This window comes from Acanthisitta chloris, unplaced genomic scaffold (assembly GCF_000695815.1).
Source record: "Acanthisitta chloris isolate BGI_N310 unplaced genomic scaffold, ASM69581v1 scaffold9540, whole genome shotgun sequence".
In the NCBI taxonomy this organism is placed as follows: Eukaryota; Metazoa; Chordata; class Aves; order Passeriformes; family Acanthisittidae; genus Acanthisitta; species Acanthisitta chloris.
In genome coordinates, this window is record NW_008652274.1 from 41,287 (window position 1) to 61,851 (window position 20,565).

Sequence of the window (20,565 nt, forward strand, 5' to 3'; positions counted from 1 at the left end):
GCGACAACGCGACCCTTGATTGTACCACGAAAGAGCGTGTCATGTTCCCAAAGCAGAGCCTGCATCCCGCTAGGAAGGAGCCCTTGTGCATCAGTATATCAGTCTCCAAGACTGAGAAGGGATGCAGGAAAGAGAAGCTCTCCAACTCCTCTTCCAGTGAGGATTCCCTCCCAGGGAGGCTGTTTCTCCTCGAGGCTGAGCAGTCTGCTGCACGTGAGCAACAGGCGCCGCGGGAAAGCACCCAGGAGAAGGCAGGAGGGGCAGCCCAAAACGAGGATGAGGATGCTTTGGCATCTGACAGGTCGTGTGTCAGGAGCAGTGTCCCTACAGAGCCATCTGCCCTCCCTGTCCCTCCCCCAGAAGGGGCTTTGCAAGTACTTGATGCTTCCTGCCTGAAGAGGCAGGTTTCGCATGACTTTCTGGAGACTAGGTTTAAAATCCAGCAGCTTTTGGAGCCTCAGCAGTATATGGCCTTCTTGCCTCACCACATCATAGTGAAAATCTTTGGATTGCTTCCTACCAGGAGCCTGGTTGCCCTAAAATGCACTTGCTACTACTTCAAGTTCATCATTGAGTACTACAACATCAGGCCGGCGGACTCGCGCTGGGTGCGCGACCCTCGCTACCGAGAAGACCCTTGCAAGCAGTGCAAGAAGAAGTATGTCAAGGGGGATGTGTCCCTGTGCAGGTGGCATCCCAAGCCCTACTGCCAAGCCTTACCCTACGGGCCTGGCTACTGGATGTGCTGCCACAGGTCTCAGAAGGGCATCCCAGGCTGTAAGTTAGGTCTCCATGACAATCATTGGGTTCCTGCCTGCCACAGCTTTAACCGTGCTATCCATAAGAAAACCAGAGGAGCAGGAGCCGAAGTGGAAGAGGAATATTAGTGCACATACACTTTCCTGCAAGATTGTTTGGGGTAGGAGGAGATTCTCATGCCTTGTGCTGTTTACAGTGTATATAATTGTTGTGGTTTTGTTTTGTTTTTTGTTTCTTTTTTTTTTTTCCACAGGGCTATGAAACTGCACATACTTAAACACAAGAGCCTTTACCTTTTAGATTAAAGAGAGCTTTTAGTCCATCTCTGTAAATAACACTATAAAAACTAATTGTACATACAGAGTCTCCAGCTGGCTGAACAAGGTAACCCTACAATGCAGCTCTCCCAGTGTTGCGGCTATAGGTGTGTGTGTTTTTAAGTGTCTCGTTTCAAAATCTGTATATCCTGTATAATATATGAATGTTTCTGAGAAGAAACTCTAAATAGGTAAAGGTCAACTTGTTTAAAGAAGCTGCAGACAACTTAACTGGACAACCTGAAACTTTAGGCTAGAGAACAGATCCATTATAGTAGTGTGGCAGTGGATTAAAAAAAGATCAAAAAAGAAAAGAGGAATATTATTGTATAGTCAGGATATAAAAGAAGTTTTTGTCTACCTTACCCTGTTGTCTGGTTTGGATTTTTTTTTTTTTTTACTTAAATAAAATGTGCATTCTAGATCTGCCTTACCAGCCTTTCTCTTGTAAGACTTTGGCCCCAGAATAAACATGCTGTAAAACATGTGGCAGAAACTTGGTGCTGTGCTGTAGTTGCATTGTGCTTCCTGTGGCAAACCTGTCCTCCTGCTCTGAGAGGAACAAACCCCCAGATCTGGAGTTGTTGGGGAGCTCCCTGCTGTAACACTCACCAGTTCCAGCTTTTCCTTTCCTTCCTGCAGCCTGGTGTGCAGCAGAGGCTCCTGTTGTCAGGAATTCTGGTGCTAGGTGTGTAAAGCTTGCAAAAACCAGGGACTTTCTGCTCATCCTGCTCATTCTGGACTCTTGTGTGGGCACCTCACCTGCTCCCTGGGTGCTTGACGGAGTGTGGGTCCAGCAGGCTGAAGAGTGGAGCTGCCTTGGCTCTGGGATGTGCTGGAAGCTTTGCCATCTGCTCTCTCTGGAATGTTTCCCTTGCAAGAGGAATCCTTGCCGTGCTTTGCCCTGCCCTGCTGCAGCCTCTGGCATCTCATTCCCGAGGAGTGAGTGAGTCGGTGCTTTCCAAGGGAATTGTGTAGGTTGGTGTCAGCTGAACAGTGATTCCTCAGACTGGGAATGGGAGTGGAGCATGGTGTCTGTGGCAGTATTTCCCTGAATACATTGCTCTCCTGCAGGGCTGTGCTCCAGCCTTGTTACAGCCCTCCGAGGGTGAATGGTGTGGAAGTCTGGGAATGGACAGCCTGGCAGCGATGTTCAGCTCCTGGGAACAATCAGTGGAGCAGCAGCTGTATTCCAGGGAGCCAGTGGAGTGTGGCAGCTGTGCCTGTGCACTGTCCCAGTCCCTTCTCACACTTGGTGCTGTTGCTGTTTCTCTGCCCCTTCTCAGGGCATGGATGGACTCCTGGCAGTTACCATTCCAGCTGGAGCAGCCAAAACCTCTGACCCACTGCAAGAAGAGCCAGTGCCACCCTCCCATGGGGCTTGCACCAGCCCTTCCTCTGCCCTGCCAGCCCCAGGGAGCACCTGGAAGGGGCAGGGACTCTGGCTGGGGTGTCCCTGCACCTGGTTCATCCTGTTCACCTGGGCTGAGCCACTGGGATCATGTGGAGTGACTCACCTGGGTTCAGAGCATGAGGACACAGGGTTTGATGGTTGATTCTTCAATTCTTTCCAGTAACAGTGGGAGAAGGAAAACCAAGCCCTTGCAGTCTGAAATGTGGGCTGGGTGAGCCCAGGATTTTCAGGCAGCTTTAAAGGATGTGCAGGGTTTATTTTTGGCCTTCACCTGCTGCTGCCACCCCTGGGTGTCAGCTGCCCCTGCCTGGCACTGCTCAGCCTCCTGCACCACAGCAGATGTGATGACAACCAGGAGGAATGAGATCAGGAATCTACCAGAAGGGTGTGGCTGCCTTGTAATCGGCTGGGAAGAGGGAGAGGAAAAGCAGGATCCCTCGGGAATTCGTGACTTCATCCCCTAACGGGGCACAGGCTTCACCCAAGCTTCCATCTGCTCCCTTGGCTCCACGTGGACAAGCAGCAAAACAACTTTCAGGCAGTTGTTTTGCCAAAGCCATCACCATCAAAGGCCTTCAGCTGAGTTCTGATTAAGGAGAAAGAAGCTGCTTTCCTGCCCCCCACCCAAGGCTCTGGAAAACTTGAGGCTGACAGCAGCAGGGAAAGTCCCTGCGAGGCTGGAAGAGAGCAGCAGAGGAAAATATTTTGTAACTAGATAAGGGGCCAGTGAGGTCATTTCTCTTGGAACAGGGTGTGAGATTTTGGTCACCTTTATTGAACAAGGGGGAAAATGAGGATAAAGTAGTATCAGTAGTCTGCTTTGTTCCTTGGAGCAGGTACATCCAGAGGCCAACTTGCTGTGCACCCTCTCCCATCCCTGATCTCCCTCCAAGCTGGCTGGGGAGCGTGGGCTGTTTTATACATCATTTATCATGTTGTTTGCTGGAGCTGTCCCTGTTGCACAGCATTGCTGTTAAAAATTGTTTTACAGAACAAGCTTTCATGTCCAGCAGTGGGTTGGTTCTGAGTGTTGCCATGCCAAGCTGCCTGCAGGCTCTTTTTCCCTATAAAATTGTAAAGTGCAGATTTTCTGTTTCCATAAGGGCCAGGGAGAACCAACCCAAGGTCTGATGAACTTTTTTTTTTTTTTTTTTTTTTTTTTCCTGAGACGCAATTAAAAAAAAACTAATCCAGTGTTGGATTTACAGCGTTTAGAACTGAGGACAAAGGGCTGAGCTGTGTGCTGGACTTCACTGCCTGGGAGCAGTTGAAATGTCTGGACTGAATTTCCAGTTCTGCCTGTGAAGAAGTTGTAATAACATTTCCATTGTCCATAAACTTCCAGTTTTCATCAAGCTCAAGAGCTCTGCTGGCATGGACACCACTGCAAAAGTCACTCGTGGCTGAAGCTTGTGGTTGGGCTCTGGCTCCATCCTGCCTGTTCCTGCAGCAGCTTTTCCCTTGGCTGTGTCTGCACTCGTGTGCAGAGGCTCTGCAATGCTGCAGTGGAGCTCAACTCCTTGTGTTGGCTCCAGGTTGCTTCCTGCAACATCTGCCCTTGTGCCAGCCCCTGGAACCGCCATTAAAGCCATGAAGATGCTCCTAGGGCTCTGTATGGAGCCAGGCTGGGAGAGCTGAGGCTGTTCAGCTTACAAAGAAGGCTCCAGGGAGACCTTAGAACCCCTTCCAGTGCCTGAAGGGGCTCCAAGAGAGCTGCAGAGGGACTTTGGAACACAAGGAGGAATGGCTTCACACTGATAAGAGGGCAGGTTTAGATGGGATATTGGGAAGGAATTCTTCCCTGAGGGTAGTGAGGCACTGGCACAGGTTGCCCAGAGAAGTGTCCAAAACCTGATTGGACAGGGCTTGGAGCAACCTGGGCTAGTGGAAGGTGTCCCTGCCCGTGGCAAGGAGTGGGACTAGATGGTCCTTTCTAACCCAAACCATTCAGTGAATCTGTGATTTCACACCTGCACCAAACTGCACTGATACATCCAACCTCTGTCTCTAGTCCCACTTCTTGCACTGTGGGAATGGTGCTGAAGCCTCACCCTGAGCCATCTCTCCTTCCCACCCTGCCTTTGGCTGGTCCAGGCAACCTTGGCATAGGGACAGGACTTGGGGCATTATCAGGCTGCTCTCCTGCCACAAACCAGTGTGGGCAGAGGCCAGAACCTCCTGCTGCTGGCTCTGCTTCAACAGAAGTGACCTGAGCATCCCTTGGGCACGAGCTGAGCTCGGAGCTTTGTACATGGCTGTGACTGCACTGAACTGCCCTGGCTCTGTGTGCAGGAGCCCCAGGTGGCTGCTGCTCCCCATCCTGAGTGTGCAGGAACCACAGGGCATCAGTCCTCCCCGTGAGGAGCTGCCACAAAATCTGAGTGAGAAGGACTGTTTCTCCTCCATCATTCATGTCTGTAAACCACAGGCAGCCAGGCCAACAGGTCCCTCGAGCAGAGCCTGCTTGGCCCTTTGCATCCTTGCTGCTCAGCCACTCACTGCTTCACTTTAATAACTACATCCTTAGAAAGACACCCTCTTGCATCCTGAAATGACCTTGGAACGTGGAGCATCTTTCTTTGCATGCAGAAGAAACTCAGCACTGCAGAAACAAAGGTCACCCAGCCCAGGAGCAGCTCAAACCCAGGCTCACAGGAGACATTTATCCGTTTACATGTACATAGAGGGATGTGTGTGTGTGTGTGTGTGTGTGTGTGTGTGTATGTGTTGTGCAGTTCTCCTCCCCCTGCTCCCATGGAGATGCAGTTATTTTATGTAAGAGTATTTTTTTAGACTGGATATTGCTTACTCCACCGCTGTCTGACTGATTGCACTGTAACAGGTCTGGTCCCTGTGATGCTTTGAAGGCTGGAAATTCTTGTGTACTTGCCCAGCACGGTGAAAAACAAACCACACAGAGGTAACAAGTATGCAGTTCTCCTCCCCCTGCTCCCATGGAGATGCAGTTATTTTATGTAAGAGTATTTTTTTAGACTGGATATTGCTTACTCCACCGCTGTCTGACTGATTGCACTGTAACAGGTCTGGTCCCTGTGATGCTTTGAAGGCTGGAAATTCTTGTGTACTTGCCCAGCACGGTGAAAAACAAACCACACAGAGGTAACAAGTATAAATATACAACTTTAAAAAAAAATTACTGTTAAAGATTTATTGCAATAATACAATAAAATTTAGAAAAAACAAAACAAAACAACAACCCAAACCGTTTGTGTTTAGTTACATCTCACTTGGGAAGTCGCAGAGAGAGGCTGAGAGTTTTCACAGGTGTCAAGTCACCCTTGGGTGTCCTGTGAGAGATCCTCCACAGGCACCTGATTTGGGGCAGAGGGATGAGCCCCCAAAATCAGGCTGTTCCATGGCAGCTCAAACCAGCCACCCCAGGGCACTGGTCACAGCCAAATGCCACGGCCTGAGCTGAAATTCCTGCACTCATGTTTTGTAAACTCTCAGCTGGCTGTCTCCAAATCTCATTACACATACTCCTTCTCTCCCCCACCCCGCCCAAACAACCTGGAAAACAAATCCTGGTGATTGCACTCAAGGTTTGGATACACACAATTCTTCCTCAGCTACACATGTGCAAAAACACTTTGGGGGAAAAAAAAAATAAAAATCACCACAACCTGTGTTCTGTTACAAAAATCCTTCCAGGAAAAGCCCCACCCCGAGGCATTCGAACACCCTCACAGTGCCTTGTGCACTCTCAGAACATGACATGGTTGCAAATAAATTATTTTGGAAAACACGGTTAAGAAGTATATGGCTTAGAAAAGTTATTGTGTTGGATTTTGTCTCCCTAAGTTCAGTCAGTGACAGTGTACGAAGCTGAGTCATGGCCTGACCTTTCGGGGCTCAAAGCAGCACGAAGGCAGCAATGAAGGAGAGACTGAAATGACTATTAAAAACAACAACAACAACAAAAAGGTATTTTGATGGTGGGTCCAGTGCAAAATAAACAGGGAACCAGAAGGGGCTGCACAATGCTGTGAGCCCAGCACGGAACACTGGGGTGTGCTGGTTGCTCAGAGCTGCAAAGGGTCTGCGGGCTGCGAGCGATAAAGTGCTGTGAGCCAACAGTGCCCAAGCCCCTGGGGCTGGCCTGGCAGTGCTGCCAGGCTGGGGGGGCTGGGGGCACCACCCCCTCAGGCTGCAGTAGTCCAGTCTGGGCTGTTCTCTTAGAACAAACCCAGCAGGTAGAGCAGAGGAGTGGCAGGAGGAGGGTGTCATCACCCAACAACGTGTGTGGTGTTAGCATGGAGTTAAGGGTCTTTGGTTTGAAAAAACAAAAGAAAAATTAAAAGAAACTACTGCCAACAGATGCCCAACCTCAGGGCCCGAGAGAACTAGCTGCCATCTGAGGGGTGAGGGGTGGGAGACACCATATTCAGCCTGTGCCTCCCCTGTGGGGCAGGCAGTGGTGGTACCAAAACTGTTTCCCCTCCCCTCCTTGGCGCAGACAGAGGCAGCAGTGGCCAGCCCGGAGGGGAATGGAGCAAACCACCACAAACCACTCCAGGAGGTGCTAGGCAAGCCAGGCCTGGAGCTGGGGACACTGCCCCATGGCAGGGATGTGGCTTCTGTGTCACTCACTGCATCCCCATCACCATCTGTGTCCCCACAGGAAAGCAGTGGCAGAAACCCTCGTGGAGGGAGAGGAGGATGCTCTTCCCTTAGCTGACCCTGTGGAGAAACTGTCCCAAGTCTATAAATGTAAACCATACATGGATTGGAAGCCTCACTGAGCAAACCCAGGAGTGCTCCATCCTGCCAGGCAGAGGAAGAGGAGGAGCACTTGCTCACCACCTCCCGTGGCTTTCCGAGCCAGCTGTGCCCGCAGTGCTTCTGCAGCAAAATGAAATCTACTCCTTGGCATTCAGTAAACAAAAACAACTCCACCATAAACACCAAACAGAATAGGGTTAAAAACACATGTAGTGTGGAGAGTGTGTGACTTCAAACTGGCTTGAAATGAGGTTTTTCTAACGTTAAAAAGTGGCAACATGGTGTGACCGATGGGTATTATTGCAACAACGCAATCCTGGATCAGCATCGATGTGGGTCTAGCCAAGACAATGTCCAGTGTTTCTTTGGTGTATGGTATCAAGAGCAAAGAGCCTGTGTGCCTTGGACAGCACAGCATGAAACTTCTAGAACACCTACCAGTGGAAACAGCATGAAACCAGCCAGTTTTCCATGGCAAAACTGGGTCAAGATCCACAACCAGATCTGCAGAAGAGCAATTTGCTGTGTGAATTCCCTGCCCATGCTGATTCTTTTGTATTAAAAATATGGCAACAGAGATTAGAAAACATGTTAAAAATGCATAATTTTCATGTCCTGAATGAAAAAAATTTAGAAATACACATTTTTGCATTATGCAAGACAGATTTAAAACACACACACACACAAAGGAAAACCCTGTAAGGAGTTAAGAAAGTGGGAACTGCATTTGCACCACTGTCCAGACCACGCCCTGAGCGCTTCTCTGCGCTCATCCCGATCCAAAGACTCCAAAATCTGTTTCTTCTTCAGAAATTAGAGCTGGAGGTTGCTGGGCCCTTTTTCTTGGATACTCAATGCAGACAGAACCAAGACACAAAGTGCCGTCCCGGAGTCCGTCAGGAGCTAATTTACAAAACGAGACCATCACAGTCATTTGGGTAAATAAAAAGGTTCTTCTGGTTTACAAAATGCCAAGTCTGACCTTTTCTTTGTTCCAGGCACTACTTAACTGAATATGTAAAGGTTTACTACAGCATTGTTGGGGAGGGATTCCTTCCACAAATCCTATGATGCCTGTCCCGTGCTCATTAGCGATGCCCAGTGTAGGCCTTGAGCCAGGAGGTCACCGAGGCGGCGGCGGAGGAGATCATCCCTCCGGCACTGCTGCTGGCGATGGGCTGGGACACCTGTGTGCTCTGGCTCTGCAGCATCTCCACCTGCTGGGAGGGGATGTCACAGAACCTCGGGCTCGGCAGGTTCTCCCAGTCTGTGCCCAGGTCAGTCTCCTCGTCGCTCACGTGCTCATCTCCGCTCTCGTCCGTCTCGCCGGCGGCGCTGGGATCCACGAATTCCATGGAGTCTTCCAGATCAGCACTGATTTCGAAGGGTCCAGACCTGTGAACATGGACACAACGTCATCAGCCCCTGTTGGGGACTGTTGCTCCACTGGGATGAGCCCCAGGCATGGCACAGGGCCCTGCTCTGTCCCGTGTACAGCAGAGATCAAATGCCTCTGTCTTTATCAGCCGGCACAGAAACTCTCTGGCTGCAGAGACAACTTGCTGTGACAGTGGGGAAAAGAAAACACTTGGCCAAGGAAGCGACAGGGTTCCAGACCATGGAGCAGGAACGATGGAGGAGCTGTTCTGCTTTGGCAGAGATAGTGAAACACAACAGGAAAAGCTAGTGGTGATAACTCAGAGCTCCACTGGTGGGAATCTCAGCTTGAGGTGGAACAGCTTTAAATTCCAGCACTAGGCCTGGCCAGGCTGAGACAGCTCAGCTCTGTCAGCCCTCAGCTCACACAGGTCTGGGTTGGCACAACTCACCAGTGGAAACCTCACAGCAGCACTTCACCCTGAGCACCTCAACAGCCTTTTCACTAGGAGGCTGCTCAAGCACTGGAACAGGCTGCCCAGAGAGACTGTGGAGTCTCCACTGGAGACAGTCCAAACTCCACCACACAACATCACAGGATGGGTCAGGTTGGAAGGGACCACAGTGTGTCATCCTACAGCACATGGCATGGGACTGTGTCCAGGTGGTTCTGGAATATCTCCAGTGAGGGAGAATCCATGACCTCTCTGGACAATCTGTTCAGTGCTCAGTGACTGCACAGGGAAGAAATTCTCCATGTTCAGATGGAACTTCCTGTGGATCAGTTTCTGCCTGTTACCTCTTGTCCTGTTGCTGGGAACCACAGAGCAGAGCCTGACCCATCCTGACACCTCCCTGCTGATCTGATGGGGTCCCTCTCATCCATCTCTTCTCCAGGCTGAACAGGCCCAGCTCCCTCAGCCTTCCCTCATCAGAGAGATGCTCCAGCCCTGAGTATTTGCTGCAGTTGGCTCTGCTTTGGGCTGGTTGGATCTCCAGGGTCCTGGCTGAAGCCACCTGTGTTGTGACTTCGAGTTCCCTGCTGCCACTGCCTGGTGGAAGAAGTGATTGCATCCCACCCCATCCCACTGCTTTGCCCTGGAGTAAGTGCAGCCCAAAGCTCAAACACCTTCACCAGATCTCTAACACCAAAGCAGGCAGTCTCAGAGGCCTGTGACCCACGATCAGGCTATGAGGGTTTCACAGAAGCAGCAAAAGGAGCATTCCCACAGCAAGCAGCATCCCTGGTGGAGTTCATTCTGAAGCACAAAGCTGCTCAGTGAAACAGGAGCAAGAATTTAATGGAATCATGGAATCATTTAGGTTGAAAAAGACCTCTGAGATCACCAAGTCCAACCATTAGCTGTTGGAACAAGTCCAGAGAAGGCCACAAAGGTGATCAGAGTACTGGAGCATCTCCCCTACAAGGACAGGCTGAGAAAGTTGGGGCTGTTCAGCCTGGAGAAGAGAAGGTTGTGTGGAGACCTCAGAGCAACCTGCCAGGAGCTGAAGGGGCTCCAGGGAAGCTGCAGAGGGACTCTTGGGTAGGAACTGCAGTGACAGGACAAGGAATAATGGGGATAAATTGAAAGAGAGGGGAAATTTAGGTGGGATCATAGGAAGTTTTCCCTGTGAGGGTGGTGAGACACTGGCACAGGTTGCTCAGGGAGGCTATGGCTGCCCCAGCTCTGGCAGTGTTCACAGCCAGGTTGGCTAAAGCCTTGAGCAACCTGCTCTGGTGGGAGGTGTCCCTGCCCAGGGCAGGTGGGTGGGGCTGGATGATGTCTCAGGCCTACTCCAACCCCTAAACATTCTATGATTCTTTGATTAAACACAATAACCACTTAACACAGGAAACAGTGTTTCTCCATCCTTAGTGGGAGAAGGAGCCTGAAGCAGTGACTTAGCATGGAAAATTTGAATCCAGACAATTAAAGCTTGGTAAAATTATATGTATATGAAAACAGTAGCTTATAAAGGAGATTATTAGGTAACTATAGGCTCAGGTATCCAAAGGAAAATGAAGAGAGCTGACTGCTGCAAACTTTGCAGTCAGCTGAGAAATTAAAGGCAAACACTCCTCTTTCATAATCCAGGAAGGAATGGGAGCACTGCCTCCTGGCAGGGCATTTTGCTTAACAAAGCAACATAAGAAGAGAGTCATCAGGTTTGAGGCCAGAAGGGACCATGAGATCATCTCGAGTGACCTCCTCTGTAACAAAGGCCACTATGTCCCACCCATTCTCCCTGTCCCAAGCCCAGTGACTCCTGCCTGCTGACAGCATCCATTCCAGAAACTCACCCAGCCTTGACAGGACAGCAGAAGGAAACAGAATCCCTTCATTCTTGTGAGTACCTCATCTCTGTCTTAAGTGCATGTGCTTCATTTCAGCCTAGCTCAGGCCCTTTGCTCCCAATGGTGCCTATAAAACCATCCACTGTTTTCTCCCCATGAAGGAGTGGAAATCAAGCCACCTGCAATCTCATCTCCAGTGAGCTAAAACAGCTTTGCACAGACTATCGCCCTCATGGGGCATAGTTTATCCATATCTATATGGATATATGGATACAGATATTTTATCTAACTCTCCTACAACACCTTCTTTTATGATCTGCACCCAACTGACGTGTGTGGAGCTCTAACACCTGCACCAGTACCCACTGTGGCCCTTGGACCTTTTACAGCAGCTGCTTTCCAGGACATAGTTCTCCATCATCTGGGGATTTCCTGTACTTTCCTTGTTTCTAGGCAAGCACAGAATTCTTCCAAACCAAGCTACACCACAAAGATGTGGCTCCCCATGTCTTTGGGCTGGATCAGTAGGGATATATCCAGAGAACACAAGGTAAGTGGGAAGAGGCAATTCCTCCTAGTGGCACTAAGAACAAAGTGGAAAAGTAGATTTCAGAACATTACTGTGTTTAAGGGAGGGAATAAAGCACTAGTCACATCAAACAAATATTTGCAGACTGCCTCAGGCACAAGTGACTTGTGACTGGATGATCCCAACAGGAAAGCAGCATTGTTGCCTTCTTTATATTTAAGTTGTAAAAAAACCCAAACCCATATAAGATTACTAAACCTGGTGCTTGCAGCCCAGGAACTGATGTTCTCTTCAGCACATACTCAGTTAACAGAAAAGTTAACATCAGCTTGTATGTAAATTAAGATTAAAGACATCTGAAGTGTCAACTTTGGTGTAGTTTGGTCACTGACTGGCAGTATTTTGGGAGAGGTTTGCCCAGGATTTGTTTCAGGGTTTATATTGCTGGATGCTCTCAGGTATTTACATGTTGGCAAGGTGTGGGCAGGGTCATATTTGGAGCATGGAAAGGCTTCCTGGCATATGTGCTGCTGCTTCCTGGAGGGAAGGAGTTCCTGCATCTGGGCACAGGGGAATCATCAGCTACAAAGCCTCCAGCTGAGCCTGCCATGCACACAAGCACAACTCTCAGACGTAACTTCCTACTCAGCATCCTTTTCTCTGTTCTCTCATCTCCTCCTGTAACCACTCAGACTTCTGATGTGCTGAGGACTGATCAATAGGTACAGCAGAGAAGAGTTTCCCTCATAAGTAACAAAGCAAAGGTGTAAATTCAAAAGGAACTCAGTCACAGGTGAGTTGAGATTTTGCTTGTCTTACCTGCCCAAGTTCTCAGTGTCTGGGCTGACCAGGTACATAAGGTTCCTGAGGGTATGCAGTGGGTGCAGCAGATCTAAATTCACATGCTACCACAGGGAAGGAAGAAAAAAAGACATGATTAGTCCCTGGAGGAAACCTGCAGGCACAGTTGGTATTTTCAAATCTATTTAAGGACTCCAAATGTGCACTGCCCTTACCTGAGAGAAGCAAAGGTGAAGGATATTAGCATTCAGCTTCTTCACTGCCCGTGTGAACCTGTGTCTGCTGAGATTCTCTCCACAGAATTCACTGTTGAAACACCACACACAACACACACATCAACATACAGGAAGCAAAATGCTGTGGAAATACACTTACTGGAGACATCAGCATTCCATGCCCTGGCTTCCTAACAAATCCTGGAGTAAACATCCTCACAATGAGCACTTGTTTAAAGTCAACAGCCAGTTTTAGGGTGCTCAAGAGATGAATTTTTCACCTAGCAAGACTGTTAGCATTTCATCACCAAGCACTGCTTGCCCTGGTGGTGTAAACTGTATGAAACTCCAAGATGCATTGTAGTCAAACTGTCTGAGATCTCTTTTGAAATCTTGCATAATTTCCTGTTCCCAAGCTCTTCTGTTTTTCTGTGTGCAGACTGAGCACCCAAACAGAATCAAGGAATCACAGAATGGTTTGGGTTGGAAGGGACCTTCAAGGTCATCCAGTTCCAACCCTCAAGCCATGGGATATAAAAAATTGCTGAGACCCTACACAGCTTATAAAATGCCCTCACTCCTACAACCACTCTTTTAAACATGTAAGAGAATCTCAGCAGCAAATCTGAGACCCTTGGAAGTTTGACCAGGTCTACAGCTCCTTCAGCACATCTGTACTGATCCCACTTGGTCCACACAGACATCAAAAACCTAATGGCACTTTTCATCCCAAATGAGGTTTATGCAATGCACTATTCCAGAGCTGCTGGATTGGGCTGGGATTTTGTGAGGCACCGTGGGGTCTAATAAAACAAAAAGTGCTATTCACGGACTGTTACATTTAATTTCTAACTTGAAGGTGCTGAATACATCGATTAGTTGTTATTTTCACCTGTGATGGTTGGTCTACACTCCCAGGAGGTAAAAAAGGAGGGAGGGACTGTCAACATGGTCTAAACTACTAGCCCTTCCCTCAAACAGCACCAAAATCCATGAGCCATCAATGCTATCACTATAGTTGTTCATGACTCTGTTCCCCAAAACAAACTGAATGAAGCTCAAATCAGCCAAAACTGGTCACTGATTCACCTCTTGTGTTTACTTGCCTGTTGCAGAGCTTCTTGGGAAGATTCACATCAAGTATGAGAGACAAAGTGTTAACGAGCTGAGTTGCATAGCACAATGCAGCACTGATGGTATGAGCAGGGTTATTGTGTTCCATATCTAAAACAGAAATGAAACCAACATGAAAGTCTCATTTTAAATGAGGCCTTGGTGGGTGTGTTAATGTGTTACTGAAGTCTTGAAGTCTACTCTGGGAAATGTCAGTTGTAAGTATGGAGAACAGCCTAAATCTAGCAATCATTTACAGTGAAATCTGTCAGAAGTTGGAAGAAAATAGTAATTCTTGGAATTCCTGCTCAGATGACAGCATGTGAACCATGTCAAAACTATGAATAATTAACTTTATTTCTCTACTGCATTGTGCTGTGTGTCCCAGTGAGCAAAAGAGGATTTCAGCAGACTAGTCACAGAATCCCAGAATGGTCTGGGTTGGAAGGGACCTAGGAGATCACCTAATTCAAACCCCCTGCCATGGGCAGGGACACCTTCAGCTATAATCCCTATCCTGGTAGTTATTTCTGACCCAGGTTTGCCTGAGGGAGAACAAATGGAGCAGCTACAGCTCCTCAGTGCCTTCAGTTGGCATCCTAGGCTCCTGGAGTTCCCCAGATGCCTAAAGTGAGACCTTTCTCCTTACCAGGTCCTTGTGTAGTCTTCTTCTCTTCCACCCAGTTGTAGTAAGCCGAGTAGTCTCCATTGTTGGGAAGGGTGATCCAAGGCCCTGTGATGCTGATGCTGGTGTCCCCGTTGTGGTCATCACACACCCATCTCCCAGAGAGGTAGGTGGTTCTCCTGGCTTCCGCGAGCTTGCTCACAGTGCTAGAGGTCATGGCATTGTCGCTCTCAGATGACACATCTGCAGGATCTCTGCAGGGCCCAAAGAAGGTTTCAAAAGAAGTTTTAAAAATAAAATCACAGATGCACTTGGCAGGCACCGAGCCAGGGGTCACTGAGGGCAAAATGCCTGTAGGAACACTCCTGAAAAAGTTCTTATTCTTAGAACTACTTTGCTTTGTTCTGGGATCAGAGATTTATGAAAAAGGTAATTGTAATTTTTTTCATTCCAAAATATTTATTCAATTTTATTAATAAGCTTTTTCATAGAATGTTAAGGGGTTGGAAAGGACCTCAGAGATCACCTAGTCCCAACCCCCTGCCCTGGGCAGGGACAGCTCCCACCAGAGCAGGTTGCTCAAGGCTCTATCCAACCTGGCTTTGAACACTGCCAGGGTTGGGGCAGCCACAGCCTCCCTGGGCAACCTCTTTCTTGGATTTTTAATTACCTGTTTTCATAGAATCATGGAATGGTTTGGATTGGAAAGGACTTTACAGACCATCTAGTTCCAACCCCTCTGCCATGGGCAGGGACACCTTCCAGTAGACCAGGCTGCTCCAAGCCCCATCTAGGCTGGCCTGGAACACTTCCAGGGATGAGGCATCCATATTTTAAGTTGAGCATTGGATACACACCTCAGACCTCTCAGTAGATGAGAGATTCTGCTCCGAGACCTCCAGATTCTGCTGTTCTGTACCTCTATGTTGGGTGAGATGCTCTGCCTTTGGGAACACACCACCAACTCCTCCTCCTCCCCACAGATGCTAAGGGAGCCACAGAGCCTCTAGCTTAGGCTTACATGACTCACTTCTGGGTGTCTAAAGCCAAGAAAAACGAGCCCAAAAGGATAAGCCTTTTCCCCACCTCATGCTTGTCTTTACTTCCTCGATGGGGAAGATGACTGACGTCAGTTCCAGGATGTGTGTCCGACGGAGGTTTGCCAGATGCTCATATTGGGTCTTCAAGTCATAAGTCTTCTTCTCAACCAGGTCTCCCAGCCTACGGTTGTGCCTCTGGATCTTCTCCTTCTTCTCCTGGTGCCGCTGAGCCCTGCGGTAATGCTTCTGGTTCTCCTCTTTAATCCTCAGCAGCCCCTCGGTGTCTGTGAGAACAGCAGCAGATGTCAGCCTTGGAGAAAGGAGCTGGGAGGTGCCTGGAGGAAAGCTTGAGGAAAGCTTGATTAATATTTAAGGAAAACAAGATCTATAGAAGCTTAGAACAGAAAGCTCTCCGAAACTATTAACATCTTCCAGCTGCTCAGTGGTACAACTTGGTAATCTGCTCTGAAGATCTCCAAAGAGAGTGCAATTGGGATTATTCTTCCCCTTTCTTTTACCCAGCTATTTTTGGATTTGGAGCAGAAAAGCCAAGACTTCCCAGATTAATTAAAATCCTGAGGTAATCACCATGACAGAAATAGCCTGACTGTACATGCTGGCAGGGTGCTGGCCAAAAAGCCATGCACTGCTTGCTGCCAAGATCAAGTGCAGATAGCACCTTCCTCCATCATTTCTGGCACCACTGCTGTAGTCAGTGTGTGCTACTTGGGCTTTGCACTCATGGATGGGCCCTTAAAGCACTTGGATCCCAATGGTGCAGACTCCTTGTTTCCACAGGGAACACTGGCTACCTCCCTTTCCCGTCACAAACTGAGAAACATGTTTATGTCCTGAACCTGAATTCACTCCACCCATCAGGCATGCTGAGGCCTGGAAAAATATCCTTCAAGAGCATCTTGAAGCATCAAAGATTGGACTGGATTATCTTAGAAGTCTTTTGTAACCTTACTGATTCCCTAACCTGGTGATTCTCCTATAAAATTACTGCAGTAATGCTCCCACAAACATGTGGTGCTGGACAGAGTCAGCCACCTCTGGCTTTCAAAAGCACAGGGAAAGGTTTCTTAGACACTTTCCAAATACAGAGTTTAAAAGTCTCCATGCAGCCTAGTCTGAAGGGTGCCTGACCCTGCAGACACAGAAGCTGCTTTCTCTGAACACCAGGAATTATTTCCAGTCATCTGATCTGCTGCAATCCATGATGTGGCTGGAATTAAGACCTGACACATGGGAGATGTGAAGTCCTGAATTAAAGCAGGTGAGAAGAGTTTCTCCTTGCAGATAAGAACTAATACTCCTCATGTCTATAAAATAAGTGACCCCTGTTAGAGGAGCAGTAGAAAAATCAGTTTTTCCCTAAGCAATCCCTATGTGTCAGCTGTAATTCCATTGCCTTTAAGCATTCCTGTAACATCAACAGGAAATCAATTAACACCTGTGTTCATATTCCCAGTCTCCCCCTTTGCATGAAGAATAAGAGACAGAGGAGGAGGAAAACATCCATCTGTTCAATTTTCACACTCATGTGGTACTTGAAAGGCTTCTTTTTTCCCAGTGAACTCCCTTCCCTGCAGGTCCAATATTTGAGAGCAGGGGAGAACTCTGCACACGTTTCCTCTTCAGCAGTCTCAGAGCAGAAACAACTGTTCTCTTTGCATGGCACCTCTGCTTGATGACCCACTTTATGAGGTGATTAAAAATCTGTCCCCAGGGGTAATTACAGGACACCACTCTGCCCCACACACCTGAGCTGCCTGGGAAATGCAAGCCCAGGCACACTGACCTCTGCCCAGAAAGCTCTGCCAGGTATGTACAAGCCTCTCTCCTTGAACTGTTCTCCACAGGCAGAAGGCAAACACAGGTTTTAAAACATTATTTCAAGCATCACCAGCTATTGAGGTCTCCAGGAGAGTCAGTTCCAAAAGCAGGAACCCAATGTTCTAGAAATTGTTCTTATTTCTGAAAATTAAACTGTGCCACCTCCAGGAGAAGAGAAACCTTTGTACACCTTCTAATGTGGCCCAAGAGTGAACCAAGTTGGGTTCCTGACCTACTGGCTACTTGTGTCAAGAGTTAATTTTGTATCTGTCTGCAAGAGCAGTTTTGGGGTCACTGAGCTAAGAAGTCAGTTGGGCAATAGCTAGCTCAGTTCATGGGTTAAATCCAATCAAGTTCACTGTGAGTCAGAGAAGCTGCAAAAGCTGCAGATAATACACTTCACAGAAGAGTAGAAAAGTGGAGGAATTCCACTCCCTGGTTGGTCCTAACATTCTGCCACCCTCAGAGAAAAGGTAAGTGCCTCAAAGTCACATTGATTTCCTCTTCTCCTTTCTTCACAGGCTAAAGAGAAAAAGTAGTCATAATCTCCTTCATAAGAATCCTCTGCCTACTGAAAAGCTTGTTTTTCTTGACCTTCCTCTTCTCTAAACCAAACCTCAATTTTCTTGGCCATCCCTTGTGTTTTACTCCCTCTCTCTTCCAGACTTTCTCCAGTTGATTTGTATTTTATCTTTCCTAAATTGCTCAGATTGGACACCAGAGTCTCACTGAGGCCACAACAATATGGCTCAGCAGGATAACTGCCTCCATCTAAAACAGACACCTAGTTAACCCAGAACAGGGTCTGAACCTTCATGGAGTAGCGTGAGGTTGATAATTTTTATTTCATTTGCAATCTCCCAGATCACTTCCTGCCAAATCTCACCACCATCCCCCACTTTGGGGTTATGCTTCTCTTTCTAAATGACATGCACTTGACTTTGTTCTTTTCAGATGATGTTGTCCATTTACCTTCAGGATTCCAAATATGATCCTGCTCTCCACAGAATTCACAGCATCATCCACTTTGGCTTCCTTCACTCCACCTTCCATTCCACCATGTGAGCTATTATGGGAAATACCAAGCAGAACTGGGCCAGGAACTAACTCCTGCTGAGCTCCACCTGTCTCACCTCCTTGGTCTGACCAGTGTCAGCATTCTTTGCACACAGCTTTTCTAACCTTTTGTGCTGACCTTGCAGGGGTTACACCCAGAGCAAATGTCTTTGTTTGCTCATCAGACAGTTTTGGGTAGTGCCCAAAGCCAAGGTATGTGCAGCTTCTGCTTCATCCTTCACTAGACCACTTGATCCCCAGGCAAGGGGTTGATTTGACATGGCCCATTCATAACCAGGTGGTGCTTATTTTTAATTACCTTTTCTTCTAGCTACCTGTAAAGTGGCCACAGGCTTATAACAGGATGTGTCATCAGTTTTAGGTTCTTCCTTCCTCCATCCTTTGAAAACAGGTACTGTTTTCACTCTGTTTCTTGGGATATCCTCACTCTCTCATGTGTTCCCAAGTGTTCCACAGACTACCTCAGCTTGTTCCTTTAGTTCCAGAAGGCCTTGGTGACATAACCCAAAGCATAGAATCATAGACTCAATCAGGTTGGAAGAGACCTCCAAGATCATCAAGTCCATCCCTACTGTTATTATTAGACCATGGCACTAAGTGCCACATCCAGTCTCAGCTTGAAAACCTCCAGGGATGGTGAATCCATCACCTCCCTGGGCAGCACATTCCAATGTCTGATCACTCTCTCTGTAAAAAATCTCATCCTAATATCCAACCTATCCCTCCCCTGGCAGAGCTTGAGTCTGTGCCCTCTTGTCCTGCTGCTGGTTGCCTGGGAGAAGAGACCAACCCCCACCTGACTCAAACCTCCTGTCAGGGAGTTGTAGAGGGTGATAAGGTCTCCCCTGAGCCTCCTCTTCTCCAGGCTGAACACCCCCAGCTCCCTCAGCCTCTCCTCATGGCACTTGTGCTCTAGTCCATTCACCAGCCTCGTTGCAACATTATAACATTAGCTGTTTCCTTCTCTTCACGTGCAGTCCTCCCATGATGAAAAATTTCATCTGGCTAAGCAGCTGATCACATTTTCTTTGCAAGCAAACGAAGCAAAGAAGGTGCCAAACACTTCAGACTTCTCTGCACTGTTATTTCCTCTCTTTCCTGTTAATCAACAGTCTCATCTACTCCCTCACCGTTTTCTTATTATACCTTTCCTACTGTCATTACCCAACCTCCTTATGAACTGGAAATCATTTTGCATCTCAGCCTTTGTGATGCTATCACTGCAAGCCTGTGCTACTCTTTCATGACTATGCTCGGGTTATGCCTTTGCTTCCACTCTCTGTAAGGCTCCTCTTGAATTTCAAGCCATAAAAACACCCCTGATTTAATCAATGTGCTTCTGAATATGCTTCCTCTATTTCCTTTGCATGTAGGTGCTGCATATTCTCTTCTGGAAAATGACCCTCCAAATTGAGTGTAAAAAATCTAATGAGTTGCAAACCTGAGGTTTCTGAATGGAGCAACTCTGCAGCCTACACTGTGTTTCACTGCCTCTTGCTCAGGTAGGATTTTTAGACAGGTGTGGGTTAAAATTCATCAGTGACATGAAATCTGTAACAGCTGCAGAGCTGTTTGCTCCTCTTTATCAAGAGCAAGTGATCAGAGACACTACACTGAATAAAGCCACCTCTAGGGACACAGCCAAAGTCACAGCCTGCTAAGCACTTACTTTTAAAGCTGCTGCAAAACCATCTCCATCCAACTGAATAATGGCTGCTGTTTGCTAATTAAAACCCAAGCATAAAAAGGCTAAAAATCATCTCACTAATTTGCCTTCAAGTTGATTTAAGGAATAAGGGCTTGGAAATTTCCCATTTTTAAAACCTAATGCTCCAGTTCACCTCTGTTGATTTTTCACTCTAAGACACAGGGAGATTTCCACATCACAAAAGCAGCTCAGATATTACTCACGTCTTGTCATTTCATCATTTTCCTTGCAAATGGTCTGTTTCAGCTGCTCAATCCTCATCTTGCAAGACATTATTTTCCATCTCTGAAAAAAGAACATTCAGCAACTCTAGGGCACAAAGGACTTCAAACACAGTGAGTAATGATTAACAACAGAGGCAGCAGCTTTAGTGCAGAAGTAGCAAGATGCTCTTAAATGGATCAAACAACTAAATATTTCATACAGTGTTATGTGCACAGAAGAATGGCACAAACAAAATGAATGCTTAGCATAAGTCAATCAGTAAAATCAGTTATTGAACAAATATCTAGTGAGAAATGAAAAATACTGATGGCTTGGAACACTCTGCTCGCAGAGCCAACTTCAGTTCTGCTCACAACAGGCTTTTTGGGGAGAGCAACACAAGGCCCTCAAGGCAAACTCTAATTTCAAACTATGAGATCTAGGAATTCAGAGAGTTGAAAAACTGGGACACTTTGAGCAACTCACCAGCTGATCAGTTATCTCTTTC

General features: G+C 47.6%; 2 protein-coding genes across 2 annotated transcripts in view; one reads left to right on the forward strand and one right to left on the reverse strand.

Moving 5' to 3' along the window:
- Positions 1-1,463, forward strand: part of FBXO34 (F-box protein 34) — an 11,779-nt gene extending 10,316 nt beyond the window's left edge. Inside the window, exon 3 of the mRNA XM_009076720.1 lies at positions 2-1,463. Within this exon, the coding sequence (XP_009074968.1) occupies positions 2-887 (886 nt within the window). The 3' untranslated portion in view covers positions 888-1,463. The remainder of the gene's footprint in view (position 1) is intronic.
- A 6,858-nt stretch (positions 1,464-8,321) lies between these two features.
- Positions 8,322-20,565, reverse strand: part of ATG14 (autophagy related 14) — a gene marked incomplete at its 5' end in the record, with an annotated part of 12,453 nt that continues 209 nt past the window's right edge. The window contains 8 exons of the mRNA XM_009076731.1: positions 8,322-8,628; positions 12,255-12,340; positions 12,452-12,542; positions 13,558-13,675; positions 14,214-14,443; positions 15,276-15,513; positions 20,057-20,138; positions 20,544-20,560. Of these exons, the coding sequence (XP_009074979.1) occupies positions 8,322-8,628; positions 12,255-12,340; positions 12,452-12,542; positions 13,558-13,675; positions 14,214-14,443; positions 15,276-15,513; positions 20,057-20,138; positions 20,544-20,560 (1,169 nt within the window). The remainder of the gene's footprint in view (positions 8,629-12,254; positions 12,341-12,451; positions 12,543-13,557; positions 13,676-14,213; positions 14,444-15,275; positions 15,514-20,056; positions 20,139-20,543; positions 20,561-20,565) is intronic.